The sequence below is a fragment of the Astatotilapia calliptera genome, chromosome 8 (assembly GCF_964374335.1).
Source record: "Astatotilapia calliptera chromosome 8, fAstCal68.1, whole genome shotgun sequence".
In the NCBI taxonomy this organism is placed as follows: Eukaryota; Metazoa; Chordata; class Actinopteri; order Cichliformes; family Cichlidae; genus Astatotilapia; species Astatotilapia calliptera.
Genome location: NC_137429.1, coordinates 16,275,559 through 16,294,169, shown reverse-complemented (window position 1 = coordinate 16,294,169; position 18,611 = coordinate 16,275,559). Strand labels below are relative to the sequence as shown.

The 18,611-nt window shown below is 40.8% G+C and overlaps 1 protein-coding gene across 2 annotated transcripts; it reads left to right on the top strand.

Annotated features, from left to right (window-relative positions):
- The first annotated feature begins 464 nt into the window (after positions 1-464).
- LOC113019315 (eukaryotic translation initiation factor 3 subunit C) lies at positions 465-18,585 on the top strand. 2 transcript variants are annotated; one of them, XM_026162924.2, is made up of 23 exons: positions 465-653; positions 4,764-4,881; positions 4,973-5,038; positions 5,136-5,325; positions 5,418-5,543; positions 5,774-5,828; positions 6,412-6,521; positions 6,631-6,770; positions 6,932-7,085; positions 7,370-7,473; positions 11,663-11,804; positions 12,001-12,126; positions 12,284-12,377; positions 12,577-12,764; positions 12,904-13,128; positions 13,235-13,426; positions 13,821-13,992; positions 14,073-14,232; positions 15,577-15,642; positions 17,391-17,478; positions 17,620-17,785; positions 17,917-17,958; positions 18,207-18,585. In XM_026162924.2, exons 2-23 carry the CDS (start codon positions 4,784-4,786, stop codon positions 18,281-18,283), a joined length of 2,781 nt encoding a protein of 926 aa, XP_026018709.1. In that variant the 5' UTR covers positions 465-653; positions 4,764-4,783; the 3' UTR covers positions 18,284-18,585. The 2 variants fall into 2 exon arrangements, with proteins under 2 accessions (XP_026018709.1, XP_080161246.1); XM_080305120.1 differs by lacking the exons at positions 15,577-15,642; positions 17,391-17,478; positions 17,620-17,785; positions 17,917-17,958; positions 18,207-18,585 and adding an exon at positions 14,330-14,460.
- The last annotated feature ends 26 nt before the right edge of the window (positions 18,586-18,611 follow it).

The window sequence follows — 18,611 nt, the reverse complement described above, 5'->3', positions numbered from 1 at the left end:
TTCTCTCCGTTTTCTCCATAAATATTCAATTACAGTTGTGCCTGTTTTTAAAATAATGTAATCCCTAACTATGTTTTCTATACTTCTATACAAACTGACATCACTTTGGTATGGTCTCCCTTTTATAATCACCTCAGGCACAGTCAGAGCTACAGTTTTGACCCTGACTGAGGAGATTGAGTTTACAAACGCCAAAAAAAAATATTTTTTGCATTATAAAAATAGTTGTTTTTCTTTTTCAATCACCCATCTTAGCAGTAGGATACACATGAAAAGAGAAACAAATTAAGTTTGAGTGAAAATGTAAATTTTTTGCACTCTGGTCAACTGACTCAGTGACTCAAATGACTCATTCAAACTCTATTCAGTAAGAAGAATCGAATTTACCATCACTAACCGAGACAGCGGTGACGTAAATCTGAAGGCTAGACTATCCAATTTCACAGCCTCGCACTTCCGGCCTTCTCGGTCTTCGAAGGACCCGGCCCAGGTAGACCGTGAGGGCCGGGTCCTCCTTTTGCGTGATGACGTCAGCACACTTCCTGTCCTCACGCGAGTAACAGTTGTGCCGCACGCCTTTTCTGTGCCTGCTCATACAGCAAAACTGGATTTTAAAACAGCTTAAACGAAACATCACTTTCACCCGGTCGTAGGTGAGTTTGGCTCAGTAAGATTTAAGATAAGAGTGTGTGACTAAGCGATGCTTATTTACCGGCTGCACAAACGAGGAGACCCCATGCTTTCTTGTTAGGGTGTTAGCTTAGCAACAACCCCGCGGCACGTTTGTGTTCCGTTATCTGATATGATACAGTTAACTTGTACCCTTGTTAGCTGCTGTGTATTTTTTGTATTTGGTTTTATTTGGCGTAAAGCATTTTGGGCACGGCGTGTAACCTATACTGCAATTTGGTTTTCATTTGCTTTGTTCACTCTAATCCAGTCTGTTTAGCCTGTATGCTGGCATTAGCCAAATAGTCTGCGGTATAGACGCATGTAAGCGTCAGCACTAAGTCCGGTGGACGTTTTTTTTTTTTTTCTGGAAAATAATTAAAACATCATACACACTACAGTTGCAAAAGAAAAGAGAAACATTGGAGACTGAAGAAGTCAGTTGGATGAGTGATGAAACGTTTCTCCCATCGAAAACGCTACGTCCAGATGAACAGAATCAACTTTTGGAGAAACGCCGGTTCCTTGTTTGCCGGTTGCTGCATCAATAACTATCTAATACTGGCCAACCAGATAGCAGCTGGGGTGAAATTAAAGGCTTTAGCACTGTTATAGGCCATCACGTTAGCAACTTTTAGTGGAACCTACAGTATTATTTGTCCCAGGTTTTTTATTATTATTATTATTATTATTATTATTATCATCATCATCATCATCATCATCATCATCATTACCATTTTATTCTTGGCGGGTGTTTAACGCCGTCCAAGTAATAAAACACCCTCTATATCAGGGGTGTCAAGCTCAAATACACAGTGGGCCAAAATTCAAAACTGGAACAAAGTCGCGGGCTAACATTAATATTTATTGGGGGAAAAAAAAATCTTCCTCCAGATATAAGAATGAATCTTTTCTTATGGACTCAGACAAGTTTTTCTGAAAAACTGAATATGGAACAAGCAAAGCTTAATACTAAACAATATATATATTAGCTGTATAATACCAGTAAGCCAGCTCTAGTAGTAATTTGGTATGGCTTCGTGGGCCAAATGTAATTAGGCTGCGGGCCAGAGTTTGACACCTATGCTCTATATGGAGCCAGAAATTTTTATTTATGTGTTTGAGTATATTGAATGGATTTACCATTTTCAAATGTGGAGTTGCATAGTAGACCAGTGTTTCCCAACTGGTGTGCCGTGGAAGATCGTCTGGTTCCACCTGATTAGTACCTGGGTCAACACACCTGAATCAAATGATTAGTCCATTAATAGGGCTCTGGAGAATTTAAAGACATGTTGAGGAGGTAATTTAGCTATTTAAATCAGCTGTGTTGGATCAATGACACATCTAAAACCTGCAGGACATCGGCCCTATGTTTTAAAAGAAAAAGTAGTCAGTCTGACCTGGGTCTTGGAGAAAATCCCAACCCGGATGAAGGCCCTAGCATGAGTAGTGGTAGAAGAAAGCAAAAAAATGTATACTGGGGACTAGGGCTGTTTGATACAATGATATATATCGGATGACGATATAAAAACTTCTATCGTTTCATTTTACGCTATCGTTTGTTTCGTGGTGTCGCAAAATGAACTGTTTACGGCAATATTTTTTTCGTCGTTTTGATGGTCACTGTAGTGGCTATATTAATTTATTAAAGTTCTATCTTTCTCATATATTTAATATAACCATACTATGGATGGACAAGCGCCTGTTTTTATGCCTTGTCGTTAGCAACAACGATGGTAAAACCATTGCGTCTGCTGGTTTAGTTCCACATAAACCTTTCACAATAAAGCTAAAGATCCATTTGAGACTTTTGAAAATAAACTGAATCACGTGAAAAGGTTTGGAGAGCATTTACGGATGAGAAGCCAAAAAGAGCAGTTCAGGTGGTAAAGAATAAACCTTAGAGTTAAACATTAGAATAGGCTTTTATCCGCAGAACGCTGTGTAATAAATACTCACAAAGAAAACAGCGGCCGTTACAACTTATGTCTAAAAATGTATAGTTTCATGCATTAGTTAAAACACTCCACTCCAGGTACACGACGCCCAGCTAGAAACACTTCACGTGAGTCGAGCTGCCCGAGATTCACAGAATTTATGGAAAATGTTAAGTTTTTGTGATTTATATAATTATCGGGACGTCTTATATTGGGATAAGAGATTTTGGTCATATCACACAGGGGACAAACACTATACCTGGCGCGTGGGGGAAAATTACCAATGTGCTTTTTGTGACACTTTTGTGTGGTACCATGTGATTTTCTTTTTTCTAATGTGAAATATGTGCCAAGGTTGGGAAACCCTGTAGCAGATTATGTGTGGTTCAAGTTTAATGAACAAAAGATCCCTGATCACTAATAAGAATGGACACAAATCCCTTTCAGGATGCATAAGGAAGGGAATACAGTCTTTTTCTTCTTTCTTTTTTTAATCTCCCAAACTACAGTGTGGTGACCCCCTTTGTGATTAAGGGACTTAAAGCATCAGCTTCTTTTTTTTTTTTTTTTTTTTTTTAAATAGATGCACATAGAGCAGGGTGATATGGCCAAAAATTTATATCACGATATATATTTGAAAATTTGCGATAACGACATAACTGACTGTATAATTTCTGGGAGACAAAATACAACTCCAACTTTACTAGCGCAAAAAAAACCCATCCATTTATTTTCACTTAAACAAGCAGCTGTTTTTTTATGTGCATTAAAGCTATATACAAATTTAACAGTGAAAATGCAAATTCCTTGCTGAAAGTTTAACCAAAAGGCATTTCCAGTAGAAATGGGCTGACATATCCTGAGCATAACCATGTATAATAACCACTGAAGTTAAAAAGAGGTGCTTTGCAACATTATACTGCAGTGTGCCAAATAAAAAAGTAAAATATGTATTTTTCAGACTATAAGGTGCACAGGATTATAAGGCACATTAAAGCGAAACAAAGCAGTCAGATAAATCAAACTTTATTAAACTCATTCTTCTTGCTTCCTCCACTTCTGTACCATTGATTCATTAATGCTGTATTCTATCACAGCTACTCTATTCCCATGTTGCTGCAGTATATTAATGACTAACCTCGTATTGTGGATGGATTATCTCAGTTGTTCTCCTGACTGAAGTTTGGTCCGTTTACAGCATCCTGCCATGCGATTGCATTTGTCTCTAACTATCAGGAACCTTCACGTTAACTTTTATCGAGTGGAAAAGTGTTAGAGTTCATCCTCCAGCTTCACTGTTTATGTTATGCTAACATAGCATAGCATACTGCCTAGCCCAACTTCAGTAACCCTACAAACGTCACTGCTGTTTAGTTTCCTGTCTTCATTTATGTTGGAAGTGATAGCAGAGCTGTACGTTTGAATTTTTTCAGAAATCTCTCAGTCAGAACATGCTATATCATGCTTAGGTAACTAGCAAAACTAGCGAGCTAACTTCCCATAACTTACTGCTAACTTCTAACTCCGTTAAATGTAATAAATTCTGTTTTCATGGATGCCTGGAAGTTAAACTTCATAATTACACCTGGTAAAGCAGCAATGCTGATTGTTTTATTAAAGTTGAAAGAATTTAGACAGTTTTTAACTCTCAGTGATGCTGGACCTGAAGTCCACGGAGTTTAGGACCCAGATTACTCCCAGCTTTACGAGCACCTTAGTCTGACAAATACGGGAATAACAACGGCCCACTTGCATGTTCTACAAAAAAAAATGTTCTTTGTGTGTATCTGTCAGACAAACACCAAACCAGTTCCACATCACTGAAGCTGCACCATTTTCACAAACCAATTCTGGTTCATCCGTTTCACCCAACAATCCACTTTCCCCCTAATCATTCTCTGTTGCCGCCGTGCTTTTTTGGCCATGTCTGTATGAAAACAAAGGCACTGCGCATGCGCGTTTTACCCATATTCTATTGTGATATTTCATTTTCTTATCGTTGCCTAACATTGTACCGGTATTATTGTGAACGGTATAATATGGCCCAGCCCTAGATGCACAGTGATTATCTTTGTCAGCTGAATGTGTGCTGATAGAACATATGTAGACTCTGGAGCTGCATCTTTGTAATACCACTCATTACTTTCTGTACAGATTGGCAGCATCCTTCAGCAATGTCTCGATTTTTTGCCACTGGGTCTGACAGTGAGTCAGAGGAGTCCTCATCTGCCGATGAGATCACCCCTAAGGCACCCGGAGCCACTTTCAAGCAGTAAGTGAAACTTGGAATAAATCTCATCACAAGCTCATCACACGCATTGTTCTTCCTGTAAAGATCTGACTTGTGCACTTGGTTTTCACAGGTCGCTGCTTCTTAGCGACGATGAGGAGGACACAAAAAGAGTGGTGCGCAGCGCCAAAGATAAAAGGTTGGTGTGGTATTTTTAAAAGGTCACAACTTTAAAGTCTATACAAAATTTTGCCCCTTTTTTCTTTCTTTTGACTAAATTTATTCTTGAATCTTAGGTTTGAAGAGTTGACGAACCTCATAAAGACTATCCGCAACGCTATGAAGATTCGAGACATGTCCAAGTGTCTGGAGGAGTTTGAGCAGCTTTGTCGAGCCTTCCTTAAAAGCAAGAATATAGTGGATAAAGAGGGTGTTCCTCCCTTCTATATCCGCCTTCTGGCTGACTTGGAGGACTACTTGAACCAGGTTAGTAGCTTGGACAAAAAATTAAACTGCAATTTAATGATTTAATTGTCATTGTATTTGTCCTAATCAAATACTTAACATTATTTTTACAGCTTTGGGAGGATAAAGAGGGGAAGAAGAAGATGAACAAGAACAATGCAAAAGCTCTCAGCACCCTGCGTCAGAAGATCCGCAAGTACAACAGAGACTTTGAGTCAGAAATAGCAGCATACAAGGAGGTAAAGTCAAAGACTAAATCTTCATGTTTATTTTCTATGCATTGTATGAATCTCTGGGGGGGGGGGGGTGTAAACTTAGGTCTCATCAGATCTGTTCTGTGGTCAAAAGACTGTCAATGTGCTGAGCAGCTTCCTTCTGGTGTTATTTAATCTGGTGTATTAGAATTTATACGAATTTCAGCCTTAAAAAAAGCAGTTATCAGAATGTCTTGTCTCTCTCTCCCTGCTAGAATCCACAGGAGTCTGCAGATGAGGAGGAGGAGGAGAAGGAGCCAGAGGACTCTGGTGAGCTGGTTGTTTATACAGGTTATGTGTAAAGGATTCAACCCGGAAAGCATAGGATTCAATAGGGGCATAGGTGAAATGTGTCTATGTGTAGTGCACGTGTCAAGTCTCATCATGAGTGATCAATCATTCTTGTACATCAACCTGTAGGCTGCCAGTGAAAATGGGCTTATTAAAAAGGACTGTTGAAGGTCCAGCTCCATGATATATTATACATTATACATATATTATACAGAATCTGAAGTTTAACTGCAAAAACTAAGCTGATTTTAAAAGTTTGTTCGGTTGAAACTTTTGACTGTTTTTAATCTACTCAGAAGAAACTCCAGCAGCAGATTAATCAGTTATAACTAATGAAGTTTAGAATGTTTTACGTAAATTATGAAGTTTACTTTGTACATTATTACTTAAAAACTCAGTTTAAGAGTTTTTTGCCCCCTTTCATTACTTCATTCTGTGCTTCAGTCAGTCACATTTTCACGTGCTGTACAAAGATTAGCTGCAAATGATGAGATGATCAATGTGTGTTGGTGCTGAGGGGAAAGGAGCCAGCATCGTCTGATTTGTCTTTTTGGTCCACAAGGCTCGTCCTCTGACAGTGAAGGAGAGGTGTCATCAAAGTCCTTCTTGAAGAAAAAGCCTGAGGCGCCTTCAGAAGCCACCAAGTTTCTAAAGTCTGCCAAGGGATCTGGGGTAAGAGGTCATTTAACTAAACTACAGCAAGAAAAGCGGAAGATCTGGTGGGAAAGACACAATACTTGTACAGTTACTTGAGCTAAGATTTAGAGTTTTTCCCTCTAAGGATGAGTCTTCTTCCTCTGATGAAGATGATGACGATGATGATGATGAAGACTGGGGCTCAGACCAGTCAGGCAGCAGCGGTGAAACCTCTGATAAGGAAGAAGGAAAGACCTCATCCATGTCTATGCTCTTCCTCAAGAAGTGAGTTTTTCTCTATTTTGTGTTGCACAAAAAAATGTATGCAAGTTCTAAATACTTCAGAAAACTTTTGAAACACTTTTTTAGATTTTAAGTCAAATTTTACCGCAGAGAGAGTCATGTAGAGTGAATGTGTTGTTACCAAACACTGTGTCTGTCCTCAGAGCCCAGGACACTGAAAAGCCTGGAGTCAGGAAGGAGGAGAGGAAGAAGAAGCTCAAACAGAAAGAACGAATTGAGGAGGAGGCTGAGGAGGAAGGAGGCGAGGAGGCCGGGGGAGGCTGGGAGAAGGTTAAGGGAGGAGTACCTCTGGTTAAGGTAAAGAACAGATGGTAATATAAAACTGTTTGGACTTGATGCCGGCCGGACAAGAATAGATGCACCGGTGCTGCTTCTTATTTTAGTTTAGCTTGTTTGTGTTTCAGTGCCGACGTGTTCATTTATAGTAATGACAGTGATAAAATCAACATGCAATTGTCTGGCTAATTTAACAAAATCAATGACTGTAAAAAGAAAAACTTGCCTCTAAGAGTTTATTCAACACGTTGTTTGTATTTTTAATTTTAAGTTTGTTTGTTTTTTCCCCCATTGCGACCATTCAGGAGAAACCCAAAATGTTTGCTAAAGGCACCGAGATCAACACAGCGGTGGTGGTGAAGAAGCTGAATGAGATCCTGCAAGCAAGAGGCAAAAAGGGAACAGACAGGTAGACCAGGGCGATATGGCCAAAAATATTTATCACGATATATATTTGAAAATTTGCGATAACGATATAACCGACGATATAATTGATGCGAGACAAAATACAACTCCACAACATTACTAGCGCAAAAAGACAACCTTCCATTTATTTTCACTTAAATAAGAAGCTGGTTTTTATGTACATTAAAGCTTTATAAAAATGTAACAGTGCAAATGCAAATTCCTTGCTGAAAGTTTAACCAAAAGGCATTTCCAGTAGAAATGGGCTGACATATCCTGAGCATAACCATATATAATATCCACTGAAGTTAAAAAGAGGTGCAGTACGTATTTTTCGGACCATAAGGTGCACGGGATTATAAGGCACATTAAGCGAAACAAAGCAGTCAGATAAATCAAACTTTATTAAACTCATTCTTCTTGCTTACTCCACTTCTGTACCATTGATTCATTAATGTTGAATTCTCTGGCAGCTGCTCTATTCCCATGTTGTTGCAGTATATTAATAATAGTAATAATAATGGATTAGATTTATATAGCGCTTTTCAAGGCACCCAAAGCGCTTTACAATACCACTATTCATTCACTCTCACATTCATACACATTAATGACTAACCTCGTATTGTGGATGGATTATCTCAGTTGTTCTCCTGACTGAAGTTTGGTCCGTTTACAGCACCCTGCCATGCGATTGCATTTGTCTCTAACTATCAGGAACTTTAACGTTAACTTTTATAGGTGGAAAAGTGTTAGTGTTCGTCCTCCAGCTTCACTGTTTATGTTATGCTAACATAGCTGTGTCGCTAGCGATTACGTAGCACATCATTATATACCAGCTAGCCCAACTTCAGTAACCCTACAAACGTCACTGCTGTTTAGTTTCCTGTCTTCATTTATGTTGGAAGTGATAGCAGAGCTGTACGTTTGAATTTTTTCAGAAATCTCTCAGTCAGAACATGCTATATCATGCTTAGGTAACTAGCGAAACTAGCGAGCTAACTTCCGCTAGCTTCCCGCTAACTTCTAACTCTGTTAAATGTAATACATTTTGTTTTCATGGATGCCTGGAAGTTAAACTTCATAGTTACACCTGGTAAAGCAGCAATGCTGATCGTTTTATTAAAGATGAAAGAATTTAGACAGTTTTTAACGCTCAGTGATGCTGCAGTGTTCGTTTGAACTGAAGTCCACGGAGTTTAGGACCCAGATTACTCCCAGATTTAAGAGCATCTTAGTCTGACAAATACGACAATAACGACGGCCGCTTGCATGTTCTGCAAAAAAATGTGCTTTGTCGTGTATCTGACGGACAAACACCAAACCAGTTCCACATCACGGAAGTTGCACCATTTTTACAAACCAATTCTGGTTCATCTGTTTCACTCAACAATCGGCCATGTGCGTATGAAAACAAAGGCACTGCGCATGCGCGTTTTACTCATATTCTATCGCGATCTTTCATTTTCCTATCGTTGCCTAACATTATACTGGTATTACCGTGAACGGTATAATATGGCCCAGCCCTACAGACAGGTACGACTGCATTTATCACTAAGACTACGTTCACACTGCAGGTCTTAATGCTCAGTTCCGATTTTTTGATCAAATCCAATTTTTTTGTCTGCTCGTTCACACTACAAATAAAATGCGACAGCAAACGCACTCTAGTAGTGATGGGTCGTTCGCGAACGAAATGGCTCTTAGAGCCGGCTCTTTGACGTGAACGACGAGAGCCGGCTCCTTATCGCGAGCCGTGACGGCTCATGTTTTTTTTTTTTTTTCTCTCAGCCTCTGTCTCGCACTTTTTTCCGCTTCACTCTGCACGCGAGCCTTGTGCTTTACGCTGGGCAGAGGGGGGAGGGGCGGTAGTTACACTCAGTAGCACAAGAACAGAGCCAGAGAGAGAGAAAGAGAGCCAGGGACAACAACGTCACATTAGAAAGGTATAGTAATCATCCACAACTATTTTCGGTTGCAGATGATAAAGGATTCAGAAAGTGCGGATTCATGCGGGCCCATATGACAGAATGTGCATGTTCTTTTTGTTTTCATATTATAATTTATATTTAATTGTGTTTTGCAGTGTTTTGTGTTGTTTTCACTTTAAATTTGTAAAAGGAAACAGCTGAAAATTTAAATAGTTAAAAGTTGAAATGTGAATAGTTGATTTTTGTATTATATGATTTATTTATTACATTTTATGTGGCGTGAATAAATAAAAGTATATTTACAGTGGTCCCTAGAGACAAAGCACATACAAACTTCAAATCACGTACGAACTCTGAAGCATGTACAAACTCCAAAACACGTAAAAACTCCAAAACACGTAAAAACACGTACAAACTCCGAAGCACGTAAAAACTCAAAACACTTACAAAAGACAACAGAAGTGCTCCAGGATGCTGGGCGCAGTGTTTAGCTTTTGTTATCTTGTGGCTACACAATCCAGCAAGTACCCAACGACCGGATTTGGTGTGTGATAGTAACAGGTAGATGAACTTTTTTTTAAATTATTTGAATATATTTGAGTGCCTGTGTATAAATACACAAACAATACACACATGCTTTCAATTGTGTAATTTAAGTGATCTAGTAGCTCTGCTTTGGAAGTTCAGTTCATGCTAGAAATGTGTTTTGGAGTTTGTACGTGTTTTCAGAATCAATCAGAATCAGAATACTTTATTGATCCCTGGGGGAAATTATTTTTTGTTACAGTGCTCCATTTTAAACCAACATTAAGACAAGACAGACAATACACTAAGAATAGTACAATATATACATATATATACATACATACATAAGTCACTCATAAATAAATAGTCGGAAAAGAAACATGTGTAGTTGTAGCAGTAAACAGTGTGTTAAGTGGATGCGTTGTACAGGGAGATGGCGACAGGCAGGAAAGATTTCCTGTGTCGTTCAGTGGTGCTTTTCGGTAATCTCAGTCTCTCACTGAACGAGCTCCTGTGACTGACCAGCATGTCATGGAGAGGGTGGGAGGTGTTATCCAACATTGTCTTTATCTTGGACAGCATCCGCCTCTCCGACACCACCTTGAGGGTGTCCAGCTCCATCCCCACAACATTGCTGGCCTTACGGATTAGTTTATTAAGTCTGTTGGCATCTGCGACCCTCAGCCTGCTCCCCCAGCATGCAACAGCATAGAGGATTTTGTCTCTAGGGGCCACCGCATATATTTATATATAAACATATATAAATAAAACCACTTTTTTACGTTAGTAATTCCTTTTGTGCATAATTTTATATTATTGTGAATAATAAATTAATTAAAGCAACAAAACAACCTGAAGAGCCGGTTCGGAGCCGAAAGAGCCGGCTCTTTTTAGTGAGCCGAGCCGAAAGAGCCGGCTCTCTAAAAAGAGCCGGAAATCCCATCACTACACTCTAGTGTGAACGCTCAAAGCGGCCCGCATGCGCAAAAGAAGACGTCACACACAACGCGCTCTGTTTAGACCCAGAGCAAACAGTATTGTTTGACTGATGGCCTTAATATAAAGACTTCGGACTTCATGTTAACCAATTTTTGCTTTAAGTTATTTTGTTATTTACATAATAATGTAGATAACGTAATAGTTATCCTTATTGCTGTTTTAGAGGAGCGGTGCTTCAAAGGATAGTTACAGATTTCTGTCAGAATCTGCAGGTTATACAGTACAAATAAAATGTTAACGTTTCTCCAACGTTGTCTTCCCAGCAGTTTCACCGGATGGCCAGGAAGCGTTCGCGATGTCTTCTCCGGTGCTGATAATTGGCGTCTGTCTTGTGTCAGTGACGTAAAAGACGGATTTAATGCGACTTGACCGTTCACACAGCAGTCGCTTTCTGAAACATCGGATATGTATCGGATTCAGTACCACATACGAAAGTGACCCAGATCGGATTTGAAAATATCGGATTTGTGCCGTTCACACTGTCATACCATGATCGGATATGGGTCGCATAGGGTCAAAAAAATCGGATTTGATGCGCTTTCGCCTGCAGTGTGAACGTAGCCTAAAGCTTAAAAATATATATTTAAAAAAAGTTACGTATTCACACGACTGTTGATATCCAGTCAATGTAAAACCAGGCGTGTCATGTGGAAGTATGTCCAGTATATGAATTTCAGAGAAATTCTTCTCCTGAACAAATCCTGACTCCTTTTTTTCTTTTTTCTCCTCCCTCACTGACAGGGCGGCTCAAATTGAGCTATTTCATGCTCTGGCAGCCATCGCTGCAGAGAATAACTTGGGCCAAGGTATCCTGGTCAAGATCAAGTTCAACATTATTGCCTCCTTGTACGACTACAACCCCAACCTGGCAGCCTTCATGAAAGTGAGTGACACTGCTTTTAATTCTTACAGTATCAACAAAACCAAAAGGGTTCCTGTGATTTACTGTAGTGTTTCATGTTACATGAAATATCTTAAAATTGCAAGTCATCACAAAAATTATTTGTGCTGTTTAACATTTTGGATTGAAAAGAATGAGTTCCTGAGTTATGGTTCTTCTGGCTTGTCTCCTTTTTTAGCCTGACATGTGGAAAAAGTGTCTGGATTGTATAGATGAGCTGCTGGACATTCTCTTTGAGCACAACAACATCTTCATTGGAGAGAACATCGCAGAGGACAGCGAGAATCTGGCCGTCTCCGATCAGGTGATCCCACTCATCCACCCCAAGCAATCTGTGGACTTAAAGAAAGAAAGCAGTTTAGACTAATAAAACACTCACATAGCTGTTGAACTGTCTGCATTTGTATCAACTGTCTTGTGAACTATGGGCTGGTATTCATTTCTTTGTGTGTATTTGTTAGCCTTTCAGGGTGCGCGGATGCATCTTAACCCTGGTAGAAAGGATGGATGAAGAATTTACAAAGATCATGCAGAACACTGATCCCCACTCTCAGGGTGAGTGGTGCCAAAACCTGAGTGACGATTATTAACTGCTGTGAGGGTGAATGTGTTAGGACTGTAAATGTGGATTAACGGGTTGCAATCTAAAATGTGGGATTTACATCACCCTTGAAATTTGTATTGCTGTATTTGCTGCTCACATGGATGTATTTTGCTTATTCTTTCCTCTCTTTTTTTTTAAATCTTCCTTCAGAATACGTTGACAATCTCAAAGATGAGGGCAGGGTTTGTGGCATCGTTGACCGGCTGCTCACCTACATGGAGAACAAAGGCTCCACAGAAGAAATTTGCCGTGTCTACCTGCGCAGAATCATGCACACCTACTACAAGTTTGACTACAAAGCTCACAGACGCAGCCTGGGCCTGCAGGGAGAGACCAAGGTGAGAGACGGCACTGTGCAGAATCAGAACTTTCTTTTCTTGACAAACATCTGCATCATGATGCTATTTTTATGATGTTTAATGAAATGTTATGCATAAGGTGTAAAATGGTGTGCTGAAGTGATTTTCTGTTGTGTAGTCCGAGCAGGACCAGGAGGAGAGCGAGGGAGAGGACAGCGCTGTGATCATGGACCGCCTCTGCAAGTTCATCTACGCCAAGGATCGCACTGACCGTATCCGTACCTGTGCTATCCTCTGCCACATATATCACCATGCTCTGCACTCACGCTGGTACCAGGCACGTGACCTGATGCTGATGAGTCACCTGCAGGACAACATCCAACACGCTGACCCACCTGTACAGGTAGGCACTCGTAATCATTATTTCTTCATATGAACGTGTTCTGACTCTAACTATTAGTTGTATATACAGATCGCCTGTTTTAACCGTTTTCCCCTCCTCCTACCAGATCCTGTACAACAGAACAATGGTCCAACTTGGCATTTGTGCATTTAGGCAGGGCATGATTAAAGATGCCCACAATGCACTGCTGGACATTCAGTCCTCTGGCCGTGCCAAGGAGCTGCTGGGTCAAGGTCTGCTCATGAGGAACATGCAGGAGAGGAATGCAGAGCAGGAGAAGATTGAAAAGCGAAGACAAGTAAGTGCTGTCTGACCAGAGCAGTTAACTCTAACTAACATGTTGGTTTCTCTGTCAGTGTTGACCTGCTTGTAACCTGGATTTACTCTGTGAGTGAGTGAATTTTTGGGCCCCTCTCTCACAGCTGCAGGACAGATTTCCAGAAGATTTCATACAATTGTTCATGTGCACTTGGTGACTAGTTACTTTTTTGTTTTTTCCCTAAATGGGCCTTGACCTCACATTAATGTGCCAACTATTCCATGGTGTCTCCAGCTGCCTGTGTCCACAATAGTGTGAAATCAAGGCTGTAATGAAACGACAAATGTTTGGGTCTTTATTTTTAAAACACTGATGTGTCAGACATCCATTAGATGATACACACATGCATCGTGACGTTTATCCTCCCTAATAGGTGCCGTTCCACATGCACATCAACCTGGAGCTGCTGGAGTGTGTGTACCTGGTGTCAGCCATGCTGCTGGAAATACCCTACATGGCCGCCCATGAGTTTGATGCCCGCCGCCGGATGATCAGCAAGCAGTTCCACCACCAGCTCAGGGTCGGGGAGAGACAGCCCCTGCTAGGTACGAAACGCATCACGAGAGCTCGTTGTAGCAGGAAGTTTCATCCACAGAGGATAACCACAGCTTTATTTGTCCTCCAGGACCCCCAGAGAGCATGAGGGAGCACGTGGTGGCAGCCAGCAAAGCCATGAAGATGGGAGACTGGCGTACCTGCCACTCTTTCATCATCAATGAGAAGATGAACAGTAAGGTTTGGGACCTGTTCCCCGAGGCACAGAGAGTACGCGAGATGCTCGTCAGGTTAGCATACACTGCCCCTGTTCATCACTTGGTTCATTCACCAGTGTGATAATCCCACTTAGACGTCCTTATGTTTTGTTTTTTGTTTTTTTAATAGAGATTGACAGACCACGTGACTTTCGCGCATTGCATGCCGGTAACTCGTGGCAAAACAATCCAAGTACCTGCATCAAATGCAAGCATTTGCAGCACCGCAAAACGTTCATTCTTCGGTTCCAATAAATTCTTGCTTTTTCTTTGCCCCACAAAAAGGTATGTACAAAACGAAGGAGAACAATGCCGGTCCGTACAAAGACAGACTTAATGAAAAGTCAAAGAAAAGATACGAGGAAAAAAATCAAACCAGTGAAAGTGTTAGATCCTTACGAGCACACAGAGGGACAAAATACGTTAGCGTGCTGCCCAACTTCACCACGCTCATATTTATAATTATACGGTTCTTTGAGTGAATGCATACACTCGTGAAGTTTAGTAACTTCAGGTCACTGCAACAAGCCCAGGTACAGTTTACCGACGGATGGGTACAGGACCTTGAAATGCACCGTGTAGAAAGTAAAGACCATCGTACATATAAGTTTACCAGTCTCACAAATCGTCCTCATAGATACACATTCGTTAACCGTTTATTAATAGGACCTTTGAGCTCAATGGTAAGTAATTAGTAGTAGAAATAATTTCTGGTACGCATCACAGAAATGTAGCAGTGACAATAATACTGTATGCTGTAATCGTACTGGGCAATTAGTGATACAAAACAACTGTTTTATCCTGTGAATAAAAGTATATGTTTTTGTCAATGTACCATAATAACAGAAGCGAAACACAATATTGTGTCAGGACAATTCACTATTTATGCACAATAAATAAAGGAGCATAGCGCAACAATTTCTGTTCAGCACCAGACCTTCTTGTAACCTATATCACCAATTATGTTAAGAAAAATGACGCATTAACTACAACAGCAGACTGACCTTTGTGGAAATGCTTGGAGCAGACTAACCTGTGAGCTGGAGTGTTCTGGGACGTTATATTTTGTCTTTGAATGGCTGCAATCCAGGCCACCCGTTGCCTCTTTGTTACTTCGGAAACAGGACTCGAACAATTTCTCTTCAACGACATAATCCGATAACAACCGATCTCTTTACCCGTCGGCTTCCCGTGGCTGTCATGCGACCGGCTATTGCAGTTAATAATACAACAGCTTCTTGACATTTTTTGTTTCTTTTTATCGCTGTGTGACTGATTTCAATTGAAAGCCTGCGTGCGCTAGTACCTCTTGCCACGAGTTCCCAGAATTCTTTGCGGTTTTACCCCTGAGTGACATCACATTTTCAATCTCTATAGGAAAATCCAAGAAGAGTCACTGAGGACCTATCTGTTCACCTACAGCAGTGTATACGACTCCATCAGGTGAGCACAGATGTACAGTGGGGCAAAAAAGCATTTAGTCAGCCACCGATTGTGCAAGTTCCCCCACCTAAAATGATGACAGAGGTCAGTAATTTGCACCAGAGGTACACTTCAACTGTGAGAGACAGAATGTGAAAAAAAAAAAATCCATGAATCCACATGGTAGGATTTGTAAAGAATTTATTCATAAATCAGGGTGGAAAATAAGTATTTGGTCAATAACAAAAATACAACTCAATACTTTGTAACATAACCTTTGTTGGCAATAACAGAGGTCAAACGTTTACTATAGGTCTTTACCAGGTTTGCACACACAGTAGCTGGTATTTTGGCCCATTCCTCCATGCAGATCTTCTCGAGAGCAGTGATGTTTTGGGGCTGTCGCCGAGCAACACGGACTTTCAACTCCCGCCACAGATTTTCTATGGGGTTGAGGTCTGGAGACTGGCTAGGCCACTCCAGGACTTTCAAATGCTTCTTACGGAGCCACTCCTTTGTTGCCCGGGCGATGTGTTTTGGATCATTGTCATGTTGGAAGACCCAGCCTCGTTTCATCTTCAAAGTTCTCACTGATGGAAGGAGGTTTTGGCTCAAAATCTCACGATACATGGCCCCATTCATTCTGTCCTTAACACGGATCAGTCGTCCTGTCCCCTTGGCAGAAAAACAGCCCCATAGCATGATGTTTCCACCCCCATGCTTCACAGTAGGTATGGTGTTCTTGGGATGCAACTCAGTATTCTTCTTCTTCCAAACACGACGAGTTGAGTTTATACCAAAAAGTTCTACTTTGGTTTCATCTGACCACATGACATTCTCCCAATCCTCTGCTGTATCATCCATGTGCTCTCTGGCAAACTTCAGACGGGCCTGGACATGCACTGGCTTCAGCAGCGGAACACGTCTGGCACTGCTGGATTTGATTCCCTGCCGTTGTAGTGTGTTACTGATGGTGACCTTTGTTACTTTGGTCCCAGCTCTCTGCAGGTCATTCACCAGGTCCCCCCGTGTGGTTCTGGGATCTTTGCTCACCGTTCTCATGATCATTTTGACCCCACGGGATGAGATCTTGCGTGGAGCCCCAGATCGAGGGAGATTATCAGTGGTCTTGTATGTCTTCCATTTTCTGATGATTGCTCCCACAGTTGATTTTTTCACACCAAGCTGCTTGCCTATTGTAGATTCACTCTTCCCAGTCTGGTGCAGGTCTACAATACTTTTCCTGGTGTCCTTCGAAAGCTCTTTGGTCTTGGCCATGGCGGAGTTTGGAGTCTGACTGTTTGAGGCTGTGGACAGGTGTCTTTTATACAGATGATGAGTTCAAACAGGTGCCATTCATACAGGTAACGAGTGGGGGACAGAAAAGCTTCTTACAGAAGACGTTACAGGTCTGTGAGAGCCAGAGATTTTCCTTGTTTGAGGTGACCAAATACTTATTTTCCACCCTAATTTACGAATAAATTCTTTACAAATCCTACCATGTGGATTCATGGATTTTTTTTTCACATTCTGTCTCTCACAGTTGAAGTGTACCTCTGGTGCAAATTACTGACCTCTGTCATCATTTTAGGTGGGGGAACTTGCACAATCGGTGGCTGACTAAATACTTTTTTGCCCCACTGTATTAGTTTCATCAGTCTTTACTAAACCACAGATTTCTGTAGACCACTGCAGCTTCCCCACAGACCAAAGATGATCGGTCACTGTTCTGCCAAACCTTAATTTTACTACACTTGTCTGTCCTTCAGCATGGCTACGCTGTCTGAGATGTTTGAATTGGAGATGCCCACAGTCCACAGCATAATCAGCAAGATGATCATCAACGAGGAGCTGATGGTAGGACTCGACGTTTCTGTTCTGTGGACTGAAAATATAGACACAGCAGTCTCATGGGGGCTTTTATATTTGAGTGTTTATATTTGTGATTACTTTTTATCTGCCCTTAATGTGGGTCCCCCTCTTTTCTCTTCAAAATAGGCGTCACTCGACCAGCCCACACAGACGGTAGTGATGCACCGCACTGAGCCAACGTCTCTGCAGAACATGGCTCTGCAGTTGGCAGAGAAACTGGGCAACTTGGTGGAGAACAACGAGCGCGTCTTTGACCTCAAACAGGGCGTCTATGGAGGTTACTTCAACAGGGGTAAGTTCATCTTGTTCTCACAGTACTTTGGGAACTTATTTCTAACCTTTCTGAACCATTTCTTTGTCTACTTTTGTTATCATAGGCTAATCTTGCTATTAGATGATAATGAGCTTTTATTTGTATTACAGATCAGAAAGGTGGCTACCAACAGAAGCAATCCTACCAGAGAGGTATGTTAAATTTCACTGAGGTTGTTTCCTGTTTCATATGTTAATGAGGTTGGGTTATGTTTTCAGCAATAGATGCTATTTTAAATTCGTCCAATTGCAATTGCTAGAAAACATGCAAAGTCCTTCAGTGTAACACCTTTGTGTTTTGATTTGTTTTGAGGTTTGTTTGTTTTTTTTCTTCTTTTGTTGTGATTTAATGAATTTGTGTGAACACTAATGAGATGATTGTTGTCTTTGTACAACCGCAGATCAGAAATCTTACCAGCAGAAGCAGTCGGGTTACCAGAGAGGCGGTTACAGGAATCAAAATCAAGGAAATTATTGAGCTTGAAGTTTGTGGATTTCAGTTTTTCCAGTAGAGCTGGTCTTCATTTCAAAACAAGATCAACACCCCATGTTTGTGTGCTTGGCTCTTGGCCGTGCTCCCTCAATAAAACTGTTTTGCTGCTACTCCAATGTCTGCTAGTGCTGCTTTGTCTCAGCAACTGCAGAATGTAATATTCCACTTCCAATAAATATGAAGTTTTATTATTTCTAACAGAAATTACTGACGTTACAGTGTGGCAGTACAGTTAAGGGATAAAAATGTGTTATTGACTAATATTTATCAAATAAATAATAAAGTGTGTTTTGGTGCTTGGTTTTTTGTTTTT